Source organism: Arvicola amphibius, chromosome 5 (genome assembly GCF_903992535.2).
Source record: "Arvicola amphibius chromosome 5, mArvAmp1.2, whole genome shotgun sequence".
Lineage (NCBI taxonomy): Eukaryota > Metazoa > Chordata > Mammalia > Rodentia > Cricetidae > Arvicola > Arvicola amphibius.
In genome coordinates, this window is record NC_052051.1 from 15,211,183 (window position 1) to 15,223,977 (window position 12,795).

At 51.6% G+C, this 12,795-nt stretch overlaps 1 protein-coding gene across 1 annotated transcript in view; it reads left to right on the top strand.

Moving 5' to 3' along the window:
- The window catches only part of Jph2 (junctophilin 2), a 59,968-nt gene extending 47,566 nt beyond the window's left edge, over positions 1-12,402 (top strand). Inside the window, exons 3-6 of the mRNA XM_038331742.1 lie at positions 7,804-7,922; positions 10,020-10,741; positions 11,478-11,572; positions 12,313-12,402. Of these exons, the coding sequence (XP_038187670.1) occupies positions 7,804-7,922; positions 10,020-10,741; positions 11,478-11,558 (922 nt within the window). The 3' untranslated portion in view covers positions 11,559-11,572; positions 12,313-12,402. The remainder of the gene's footprint in view (positions 1-7,803; positions 7,923-10,019; positions 10,742-11,477; positions 11,573-12,312) is intronic.
- Positions 12,403-12,795: the final 393 nt, after the last annotated feature.

Genomic DNA, 12,795 nt, shown 5'->3' on the forward strand with positions numbered 1-12,795 from the left:
GTGTGCTCAGTAGTAGGAGAGCCCAGTTGTTGCATTCCAGCTTCAAATGGTCATCACCGTGACCATGGCTCATGGCCCTTCCTGCATCCTTAGGACACTTCTCTGGTCCCCACACATCAGTTCCTCCTCCATTGTCAGTTCTTCCTAGTGTGGTTTATTGTACCTGGGATTACATGTAGGACCTACCCAACCTAACACAGTCTCCGTCTCACATCTGCCAGGCCTGTTTGCCAGGTAAGGGGACGCTCACATGTGTCTGTGATTAGGACGTGGATCTTTGGGACTACTTTTTCAGTCCCCCGAGTAAGACAAGTGGCTGGAATACAGTTAATCTCCCAGCAAACCAACTCTTAGTCTAAGGCTGGAAGGATGGCCTCTCTGTCCCCCTCCCATGCGCTGGAGCAGGCTCTGTACAGGAGGTTCCTCTTGTAAGGAGACATCGAACATGATCTGGAGGCATCCTTCGCTCCATCCTGGGGGATCCAGGATGAGTTTCACAGTGGGGAGGTTCCGCCTAGCGCCTGGGAGGGCAGGTATCGCATAAACTTGGAGCCCACACCCCTAATGTCACCTCTGATGCCCACTTTAAATATCCACATTCGAATGTTGCAAACACTTATATGAGATCTGCTCTGTGCTGGTGTCTTAGTTACTCTTCCAGGCACTATGATAAAATATCCCGACCAATGCAACTCGAAGGAGAAGGGGTTTATTTTGGCTCTCAGTTTGAGGGTACGGTCCATCATGGAGAGGGGGAGCGGGGAGTCAAGGAAGCAGGAGTCTGAAGTGGCTAGCCATATTACATCCATAGTCAGGAAACAGAATATGAATGCTCAGCTCGGGTCCTTTTTGTGTGTGTGTGTGTGTGGGCTGGAAGCCAAGCCCAGGGAATGGTGCCACCTCTAGTGAGCAGGTTTTCCTGCCTCCATTAACCTGATCAAGATCATCAACCCGACAGGTGTGCTCAGAGATTTGTCTCCCACGCGGCTCTATATCTCATCAAGTTGATAACTGAAATAATCATAACAGGGCCTGCCCCATTCCAGCTGGTTTCTGTATATTGCTGCACAACTCAGCAACTCCATACTATGACTCTAGGCTGTTTATATCACCATTTACAGCTGGAAAAAAAAAATCAGGGCACAGGAACTTTAAGCCACTCAGTCTTAACACCTTTGCTCTTAATACCTCCAAACACTAAAATACAAGTGGCAATTTTTTCCTTATAAAAACTACTTGCTTCCCAATTTTCTTCTACAGGGAATTAGTGCTAGCCTATGATGTATAGTATTTGTAAAATATATCTTTAAAATATGGAATATAGAACTAAGAAAATAAGCTTATATATGGGTTTACATATTATAAAATAGAAATAATGAATTGCCAGCTATGGCCGCGTAACCGGCCCAGGGGGCTTTCTCCTCCCAGCAGCCCTCCCCCTCATTCCACTCTAAAGACTTTTCACCTTGTCTTATCTCTCCCCCCAGACTCTTCATCTTCCCAGAGCAGGGGCCATGTATGGCTCAGCTTTCACTTTAATAACCAATGGGTAAGTGACTGTCCTCTCTCTTCCTCAGTGGCAGGATCTAGCTTAGAAGCGGTGTAAACCCTTAATCTCTTTGTCATTTTTTTTTTATTAGAAACAATTCTCACATCCCTAACTAGGAAAACGAAAACTGTAAAATACGTAGAAGAAAATACAGGGGGAACTCTTCGTGACCTTGGGTTAGGTAAAAACCTTAGATATGACACCAGAAGTCCAAATAACAAGAGAAAAAGGTAATGGACCTCATTACAATGAGGCTTTTGTGCTTCAAAGAGTCCCGTTAAGAAAGTGAAAAGTTGGCTAGGTGGCTCAGCAAGTAACAGTGCTTTGGGTGCAAGCCCAGGGACCTGGATTCACCCCTTGGGACCTGTGTAAATGTAGAAGCGGAATACCCATTTTAGTTTATTTATTTTTTATTTTTTGAGACAGGGTCTCTCCTGGAAGCTGGAACTCACCAATTTGACCTATCTGTCTCTGCCTTTCCGGTGCTGGGGATCCAAACGCAGGTCCTCAGGCTCACACAGCAGGTGCTCTACCAAGCGAGCCCTCTTGGCAGCCACTTAGCCAACTACCTTAAGGACTTGCTTCCTGCTGTAGTGTTTCGGATGTGTGCCAGGGTCACCTGGTGGGTGGGATGGTTGAGCCCCTAGAACATGACTGCACTCCGTCCCGTGAAGCTCGTGCCTGTCCAGTAGTCCACGGCACAAACCGGGTGCAAAGTGCTCCTCAGATAGCCAAGTGAACGTTGGTGATCTCAGGAGAAGAAACGTTTACTTTGTCATTAGAACAGAGGGCTGCAGACTTTTCTGTAACAGACCAGAAGGGAAATTCTTCAGGCTCTGCTCATCGTACCGTCTCTATGGCAACCACCTAACCCCAGACAGTACACAAACGGGTGAGTGTGGCTGCACTCCACTGAAACTTTATACAGACACAGACATTTGGATCCCGGGCCACTTTCCCGCGTTAGAAAATATTACCCCTTCATTATTTTTTTTCCAACCACTTAATAAAATAACCATTTTTAGCCAGAGTGATACAAAAAACAGGCAGAGGCTATATTTAACCAGAGGCTGAATTTGACCGAGCTCTGCACTAACTTTAAGAGGGGTTCAAGGCTTTCTATTAGCAGTTGTGTTTGAGGGGGCCCAGAATAGTGCCTGGCTCATGACAGACACTCCATAAAGTTGTAGTAAGTGAACGAACCAATGCACAGACGGGAGTCTTGAGCATGGGGGGAGGGGAAGGGCCTTCCAGGCTGGGGAGCAGACCAACCTAAGTCCTGGAGTCAGAGCACATTCATCCTCCTTTGGCTCCAAGAAGCCACTCATATGTGCTGTGGGCAACAGGGAAAAATACTGTCTCTGATCAAGCAGCCTGGAGCCTAGGGAAAAAGAGGTGGTGTCTGGTGTGTGGGGGTAAGTGCTCCCCAAAGTGGCCGTGCTGAGTGATGTCCCTGCACCATTCCAGAACTACCAGCCTTATTTTTAACCCGGCTGCTGAAAGATAATCCAAAAGCTACCAAGAAGAGCTCGCCTCCCTGCCCCTCCCCTTGCCCCAGTTACTGCTCCCCTCCCTCCCCCCAGCAGGCACAGTACCACCACCCTAGGAGACCCTCACTCAGGCCACATCTGGATGTAGGAGGTGGCCGGAGGGAAGGAAGTACGTACCCCTGTGTTTCCTATTACAGCCTGGGCTGGGGAGGGCCACTGGTGCTTAAAGATAGTCATCCAAGGCTCCTACCCCACCCCCACCAGCAGGCTGGGGACAGTTAGGATGGAGCTGGCTTCAGCACTGTGGACGCTTGCTTCTCGACCTGAAGTCAGCAGAAGAGGGACTGGACAGCTTGCAGGGCGTAGGTCACTTCCATTCTGAATCAGTAGGTTTCCAGTGTAGTTTGAGAATTGGCATTCTGACGAACCCCAGGTGGTGATGATGCTGGGGACTGTTCAGTGGCCACGTGACACTGACAAAAAGCTGTGGCCTCTGGGTGACAGCAGTGCTCCAGTCCTTCACTCTAGGGTTGCCTGATGCACCGAGGGAACGCTACCTTGAGCTGGGTGTGGTAATTCCCACTCCAAAAGGTCACCTCTAGAGGAGAGTTCGGAAAGCAGGCTGTGTAGCAGAGCTGGGCCACATTTAGAGCATGGAGGGAAGCTCATGCAAGGCGAGGCCCTCAGATATAGGGATGGACGAATTCTCTGGACACGCGTGCAGGGCAAATATGGAGAAGGCAGATAGATGCAGGCAGGGTGGAGACGTAAGAACAGGGAATGAGGGGGTGGCTGGCTCGGGGACCCAGAGAGTCGGGACCAGTGGGTGCAGGGAGACTGATAAGGGATCAGCCAGCCAGGCTATGGGGTGGACAAAACATTTCTTTCCTGCCATCCAGCAGCCCTCATGCCTGGAACAGCGTGGCCATCCCCACGCCTGTGCTGGCAGCCAGCTCCCCAAGTCGGCAGGAAAGAGGAGTCCTTCAGTTCACATGACCAAAAAAGGGCATCTTCTCAGCAGGAAGGTCAGCCTACTATTTCTCTTCCCCCCACCTGAAGTTTCAGGTTCCCAGGGAAGTGGCTTTTTCTCACACATGGCCACACAAAGGTCAGATTGAGCAGGGGGCTTACCTACCACGCTGCTCTGATGTCAAAATGTCTTCTGGCCCTAACCACCACCAACATCACCTGTCTCAACTGTCATCATGATGTAGGGAACATGTCCCACCTGCTGCTCATTTCAGTTCTCAGAAATTCTACAAGGGGAGGATTATCATCTCCACCCTTCGTTGGTACAAAGAGAAAGCCACATGGCGGAGGCTCTGGAGTCCTACTGGAGTTGAACTGGGGTAAGGTGAGGTGCAGACACCAATTCTGTCTTTATTTAAAATACTCTTTCTAGGTTGTTCATCTGGCATTTTATGTTTGTACTAATTTTACTGTAAAATATTGTATTAAAATATGATTTAGGGAGGCTGGGTGTTTAATCAGTTAAAACGCTTGCTGCAGAATCATGAGACCCGGAGGTCCAGCCTCCAGAATCCACACGAATGCCAAGTGGGAGGGGCGGCACTCCTCTGGTTCCTTAGTCAGAATATGAAGGCAGGACCCAGAACAAACTGCTTAGCAAGACCCCGGGTTTGGTTGGGAGACCCCGTCTCAGTGAGTAAGATGAAGAGTGATTAGGATGATTACCTATATGGACCTCAGGATTCCATATGCATGACACACATGTGAATTCACACACGTGCCTACACACATGCAAAGCATATATACACATGTGCTCAGGGCACACATGCAAATAAGCAAAAAAATAAGATAAAATATGATTTCTATTGTTTACTGAGGTTTTTGGTCATCTGAGTGTCTCACATCACCTGAACCCACAGAGCCAAAGCTGGGGGGCAAAGCTTCTGATCCCCCAAAGTCTTGCCCTTCACCATGAAGCTCCTGGAGCATGTGTGCACACAGGTGCCTGTGTGTATGCACCGTGACCTGGGAAGCTTCTGATCGTGTGTGCACATGGGTACCTGTGTGTATTCACAGTGACTGAGTCTTTCCTGAAGCAAAGAGGGAGACAGTATGGCCTGGTGGAGAAGGCGGGGTCTGGGAATCTGAGCTGTGTGATTGGAGATCTAACATGTGGAAGGCGAGCCTGTGGGTAGAGCTCTAGTTCCGCAGTGCCGTCACTTCCTCCCCGAGTTCCTTGGTAGGTTTCCTCTGTTTCGTCAAGTCTCCAGCCCCATACCCGACTGAATTCCTGCTGCCCCGTGCCCCAGCAGCCAACCCCCACTGACACTCTATAAGTTTTCTTGTACTGTATTCTCGGGTTCTATAAGCCCCCTCTGGGCACACCTCACAGCTGTGACCCGAAACTCCTGCTGTCGTGCGACAGAGCTGAGCTGCCTTACCCAGTCAGGGTGGTCAGCTTTGGCCACAGCCAACACTCCAAAGCTGTCATCAGATGCACAGAATTCGGGGTCAGGGTCAAAAGTGCCAACTTCCACATTCCTTGGCAGCATGCTAATTAACCTGTCTGTGCCTCAGTTCCCTCCTATGTAAAATGAGGAGAGTGGGAGCACTAGCTTCCTAAGGCATTCTCATGACAAGTGAGCTGTGCTTTGCAACTCCTTCGGATAGCGCCCGGCCTGTTTGTGTACAGGGGCTGTTACTGAGGTGGGCATTGTTCTCCAGTTAGTCATGGCAGACCGTGCCAACAGCTGATACAAATGTCTCTCCAATGCCAAGCATACGGCAGGACAAATGTCTAGCCTTTGTTCCTGTGGCATTCCAGTGTGGGACTTCAGGAAGAGTCTTCTTTCTACGTTCTGACAGACAGGCTCAGGTCCTCGGCTCTGTTTCTTCTAGTAAAATAATTTTATTAGTTAAAAAAAAAGTCTCTATGTGTATGGGTGTTTGGCCTGAATGTATGTGCACCACGTGTGTACATGACCTACAGAGGCCAGAAGAGGGCATCAGATCCCCCCGGGACTGAATTTATAGACGGTTGTGAGCTGCCATGAGGGTGTGGGAATTGACCCTGGATCAGTTCCCAGCACCAGTGCTCTTGACTATCTCTCCAGTTCCTCTACTGCATTTCTTGCAGCTCACCAGAGGTTCTGTGGATGGAATTCAGGGGTCCATATCCCAGGAAACACAGCCTGAGGTGGCGATTCCCAAGCTAGTTATGCCGAGAAGATGCTCTCAGGAGAGGGGGCAGTGAAAAGCAGATAGACAGGAAAGGAAGGGGATGCGCAAGGACTGATCTCAGTTTCAGACGTGTTTGAGCTTAGCACAGGGGCCTGGGTGGGGGGGGGACTTGGTGGCCGCAGAGGGAGCGGGCTGGTGTCATCCAGTCTGCAGGAGACTCTCTGGCGTTGGGGAAGTGGCACTTTCACTTTGAGCACAGTAGCGTTGCTGGTTGCAGTTCCCTGGGGTGGCAGGGAGTCATGGGCAGTTGGCAGTCACAGCAGCTAAGGCAGGTACATTTGCTCCACGAAGGGGCTGGGTCGGGTACCCAAAGTGCCCGTGCACATCTAAACTGAAGGTTGGCATTTCCTTCAATTCTGGGAGTAGGCGGCAGGCCATAGGAATGCTAGCTGTACCTATGACTTTGTCTCTAATAGAAATCATCTAGCTCTGCTCATTTATACTTTTAAATTGTGGCGGTTAGTAGACCTGGTATGTACTTTTATTGTCAGTGTCATATGATGAATTTCTTCTTTATCATGCATCTGTATATGGATGTATATGCTCAGTAGTCCAAAGAGGCTGTTGCGTCCCCTGAAGTCAGAGTTACAAGCAGCTGTGAGCCACCTGATGTAGGTTCTAGGAACCATACTTGGGTTGTCAGGATAGATAGACTTTTAGCTACCGAGCCATCACTCTAGCCCCGCAGATTTGTTTTTTTTTTTTAAATATTTTATTAAGTGTATCAATCCAGCTGCAGCTCTTCACAACCGCATATACTTCGCACATTCTAAAACCTCGTTGCTATCATTATTATTATCATATGTTTATGGTGTGTGTATGTTTGCTTGGAGGTCACAGGACAATTCTGTGGTTTCTTCTCTTCCACCTTCCCATGGGTTCACAAGATTGAACTCTAGTCCGGGCTTGCTTGGCAAGCACCTTTACCTACTGAGCTATCTCGCCTGTCTCTCTTTTTTTTTTTTTTCTTTAATTTAAACATGGTTCTGGGCAGATGAGATGGTGCATGGTTTTAATTCCAACACTTGAGAGGCAGAGGCAGGCAAATCTCTGGGAGTTCAAGACCCACCTGGTTTACACAGTGAGTTCGAGGCCACCCAGGGCTACACGGTGAGAGACCCTGTCTCAAAACAAAACATTGTCTGGAGGAGGAGTCTACAGGCTCCATCAGCTGGCCAAAGCTGTGGGGGGCGGGAATCGGGGACATGAAAGAGGTTAAACACCCTGTTCTGGGGGTGATAGCCTCTTCTGTATTCAACCAGTCACAGGGAAAAGGGCTTTATTAATCAGACCTGGAAATAACATACGACAGGTCTTCCCAGAATGCATTGGGAGGGTGCAGTCATCTAACCGTACCTAAGTGTAAGGGAGGCTGGGGGAATACAGTCTGTGTATACCTAGAGACTAGAGGACTGGTCTAGGGAAAGGCTAGTAGTCTGGGCCAGGGGACTGTAATACTCATATCCCAAGTGAGAACCTCTGTCCAGGGCGACTCACTGTCTTAGGATGGGCAGAGAGCGAGATTCTAAATCTCCCACCATATTGTCTCCTTAGGACAAGCCACGCCAAAGCCAAGGCTGAGGCCTCAGAACAGGCTGCCCTGGCTGCCAACCAGGAATCCAACATTGCCCGCACATTGGCCAAGGAGCTGGCCCCAGACTTCTACCAGCCAGGTAGGGCCAGCCAAGGATGGAGTGGGCAGGGGAGTCCTTGGGTGGGCTCCTTTCCTCACTTGCTACATGGTGGAGATGCCTACGCGGAGCTCTGAATGCTTAAGAGTTTGGAACCTGTGGGTGTGGTACAAACAAGAGATGAGAGGATACAGGGGTCAATGGGTGACACGCATCTCTGCCTCTGTGCAAGACTGGGATGGGATAGATGAGGCTCCTGGCTGTGGATGGGACCCACCCCAGCTGTCTCTTGTCCCTTCTCTTGGCAAGAGAGATGGCGGGAGCTGGTGATGCTGAGATGGCCAGGTCTCTGGTGCATGGGGGGAGGGGTCAAAGGGCTCTCTGTACCTTTCAAAAGTTTGTGGGATGTGGTTAGAATTTTCTTTGGGCCACCAACCAGCTCCCAAATAAAGTTTCAGAGATTTATTATTAACTATGAATGCTCAGCCTCAGCTTAGGTTTGACACCCTAACTCTTAACTTAATTTAACCTGTTTCTATTTATCTACGTCTTGGCTCTGGGCTTTTTACCTTTCTTTCATTCTGCATTTCCTACTTTTCTGCTTTCTGCATGTCTTGCTGGTTGACCCCTGGAGCCTTCCTGTCGTCTCCTTTCTTTCTTCTTTCTTCGAGCCTAAATTCATCCTCTCATTTACTCTCCATGCTCAGAAGTCCCTGCCTATACTTCTTCCCTTGCTATTGGCCATTCAGCTTTTTATTAGACCAATAAGGTGCCTTAGGCAGGCAGGTAAACACATCTTTACATAATTAAACAAATGCAACAACCTTTACATCGTTAAACAAATGCTCTCCAACATAAAGAAATGCAACACACCTTTACATAGTTAACCAAATGCAACGCATCTTTACATAGCTAAACAAATATTCTGCAACAGTGGGGCATTGATCAGGCGCTGCTTGTGTGTCAGATAACATGCTGGACTCTGGGGACATGCAGCTAGGACCCAGAATCAGAAAGAGTCACACAGGCAGCTTTGCCTTGGTTAACACAGATTCTTATATTTAAATCCTTGCCTGCTACTCACCAGCTTTGAGACGTTGTGCAAGGCAAATGGTAACCCTCAACCCCTCAGCTGTGACATGGTTACAAGAATAGTGCCCACTTTCTGGGCATGAACTAAGTGCATGTAAAGATTGCAGTGAGCTTGCAGTGGCTGCAGCTCCTGTCTCCTGCATCTCACATGGAGAATGAGTTCTAACCAAGTGGTCAGAGCAGGACTCTGGGCCCTGGCCAGGTCTGTGGGTCCGACTTGACACTGACTGGGCTCATTCTTGAGTTCCTGATTCAGTGGGTCTGGGTGGAGCTCATGAGCGACACACCTGATGAGATCCAGAGCAGGCGATGGAGCATCTGAAATCACCTTTGAGAGCCACTGCACAGGTAGACCTACTGGATGCTCCGGCAGATGGAGCTAGAAGAAAGGGTTGCTGGTTCAAAATACGGAAATGGGATAGAGTGTCATTCAGGAAGCAAGAGGGTGCAACAGGCGGTGGGGGTGAGGCTGAGGGAAGAATCGGGGAGGGGACACAGTCTGCGCTTGGCAGAGCTGCGCTGGCTGCTGAGTGCGGAGATGGGAGGCTTAGTGCATTGGAAACACCATGCTGGCTGCAGCTCGCCATCCAAAGGTCTGTCGGTGATTGCAGGGGGTGCGTCTTCTTTCTAGTCACAGTGTTCCCCCTGCTGGTCATAAGAAGCACTGCAGTAACCTGCGTTGGGTGACCACTGTTCAGCGGCTTTTGCAAAGTAAACTTTTAAAAGAATAGGAAAAGGGGTGATGAGGCCCATTTTTCAAACAAATGGATGGAAAGAGACCAGATAAACGCATCATCTGGACCCTTTGCTGTGTGATGCTGGGCAAATGACTTAACGTCTCTGGGTGTCCTTTTCCTCTGTGCAACAACAGAATTCACAATCTCACCTACCTCACAGGGTTACTAAAATTGACTACAGCCACCAGAGCCTGACCCTCAGTGCAATGAATGGCGGCCTAGTAAATGAATGCGGCTCACAGACGTCTGGTCCAGGACTGCTCAGCAGGCCTTGGGTTCGAAGTCTACCTCTTTCTGTTGTCCCTGGCAGGTCCAGAGTATCAGAAGCGTCGGTTGCTCCAGGAGATCCTGGAGAACTCGCAGAGCCTGCTGGAGCCCCCAGAGCGGGGTGCGGGCGCCGGCCTCCCGGAGCGGCCCCGGGAGAGCCCGCAGCTGCACGAACGCGAGACCCCGCAGCCCCAGGGCGGACCTCCGTCTCCGGCCGGGACGCCCCCACAACCCAAGAGGCCCCGACCCGGGGCGTCCAAGGACGGCCTGCTGAGTCCGGGCGCCTGGAACGGCGAGCCCGGTGGAGAGGGCAGCCGGCCCGTAACGCCATCCGATGGCGCCGGCCGTCGCAGCCCTGCACGTCCAGCCTCGGAGCACATGGCCATTGAGGCGCTGCAGCCGCCGCCCGCGCCGTCGCGGGAACCGGAGGTGGCGATGTACCGCGGCTACCACAGCTATGCCGTGCGCACCGGGCCTCCCGAGCCCCCGCCCTTGGAGGACGAGCCAGAGCCAGAGCCCGAGGTCTCCAGATCCAACTCAGCGCCCCCGTCCCCTGCCTCCGCCACCGCCCCGGAGGAGCAGCCCCCTGCACCGCGAAGTCCGGTGCCCGCCACAACCGCCACTCTGGAGCCCAAGCCCATTGTCCCTAAAGCCGAGCCCAGGGCCAAGGCGCGCAAGACAGAGGCCAGAGGACTGAGCAAGGTCAAGAAGAAGGGTCGTAAAGAGGTGGCGCTGGCGGCAGAGGCCGAGGTGGAGGTAGAGGAGGTGAGGATACTGTGTACAGAGGCCAGCCTCTGAGATCCCTGGGGCTGCCCCCCCCCTCTCTGTCTGTCTCTCTGTCTCTGTCTCTGTCTCTGCCTCTGTCTCTCTCTCTCTCTCTCTCTCTCTCTCTCTCTCTCTCTCTCTCTCTCTCTCTCTCTCTCTCTCTCTCTGTGTGTGTGTGTGTGTGTGTGTGTGTGTGTTTGTGTGCGCGCGGGGAGAGGAATGACTTGGGGGAACTGAAGGCAGGACAGGACAAGAGCCAACTCCAGAGGTAGTGGGACACTAGGCAGAGGAGCAGCAGCCCGTGGGAGACTGAGCAATAGAGGGCATCTGCCGAGTCTATGGCATTCCGCCAGGGTACCAGTCACCTCTCCATTCAGGATGCAGCAGGGAGGGCTTCCTGGGGGTGGAGGAGGATCCCCACAGGGCTTGAGTTCTGGGCCTCTGTTGGAGTCCAGGAACCCAGCACAGCAGCAAAGCCAACCGTTGGGAAGGCGAGTGGAAGGGGTTCCAGACCGCCCTCCATGTGACTTGCCATATGTTCTTTTGAGGGTTAATTAGTTCCAAGAATTCTCCCAGTTGGAGCAGGGTGCAGGGTCCAACTGAGGACAAACCAGGATGTTTTTAGGAAGTACCTTCCAGAAGTCCTGACTTCTCGGCCCAGCCTTGTGACCTGGTTGGGGATGTGGGGGCGTCTAGAGGTCCTGGGGACTCAGACAGCCTTCCTTCATGCCTTCAGGTACCCAACACTGTCCTCATCTGTATGGTGATCCTGCTGAATATTGGCCTGGCTATCCTGTTTGTTCACCTCCTGACTTGACTCTCATCTACCAGGTATGGCCGGAGGGTGGAGCCTGGAATTCAGGGTCGTGGGGCTTGGTACGTGGTACTGGGCATGAGCTTGTGGTTAGGTAACGCCCATCCCTTAGTGTACAGGTGTGATAGGCCTTGCACCCCCCCACACACACACTCAGCTCTACCCCCACCCCTCACTCTCTCTCCACTTTGCCCCATGGCTGCCTTTCGTTTTCTGCCCCTCCACATACCCCTTAGTTGGTTCTGTTTTCTCCTCAGGGTGGAGTTTGGCTTAGGCTAAAGGACAGAAGCCCTCACAGGTGTGAGAACCTTTCTCCTGCTGGGAAAAACCTTACAGCTCAGGTCTGGAGCTTGGCCACACTGCATCTTGCCCTGCTTTAATCCTGTCTTAGTGTGGACTGGAAGTTTCCAGGCAGCCCCAGGAGAGAGGAAGTTCTTGTTTTTGTCACCCTGTAATAGCCAGGGGCAGTGTTAGCCTTGTGGCCATAGCTTTGGGGTCTAATGCTGAGCTCTGGAAATTCTTTGTGTCATTGGACACCTGGGAGCCCTTTCTTCGGGCACTGATGACTTTGGGATCTAAAGAACAGGAGAAGTGACCCTGAAGATAGCAGGGAGGGATAGGCTCAGTGGGCCAGCAGGGAACAGGGATGGGGGCATGTCTCTGATTCCTTTGCAAGGCAGAAGCCTGGTCCCTGCCCAGCTTTTAGCTCAGCCTTGGGAGCCATTTCCCTCTGCTGACTGGTGTTGTCTCCCTTCAGAGCCAGGAGTTCCACTGAGGATGCCCGGATCTGTCTTTCTGCAGTGCCATGCAGGTGTCCCAGGAGTTCTGGACTGTGGACCTGAAGCCTTGCTCCGCCCACTCCATGGATGGCTAAAGAGGGCCACCGTGAGCCCATCCTGGGTGCTGGGATGCCCGAGGAAGAGAATGTCTAGGTACCCTCCAGGGCAAAGGATGCCCTGAGAGAAGAGTCCGGGTGGTCCCTAGCCCCTTGTCCTGCTCCCACATCTATCCTCTGCCCTGCCTTGCCTTGCCCTGCCACCCTTCCCTGGGCTTTTGTGTGCTTTGAGAGATGTCACCTAAGCAAGATATTAATACAAATCTCTTCCTCCTACGCCACCACCAACCTAGTCCTCTGGTTGATGACTTGAGGCCACCCAGGAAGATGACGGTGCAGAAGTCGCTTGGGTAGTGAAGGTGTGAAGGGCCTGTGGTAGAGCAGCCCTCCCCAGTCCATGCTGCT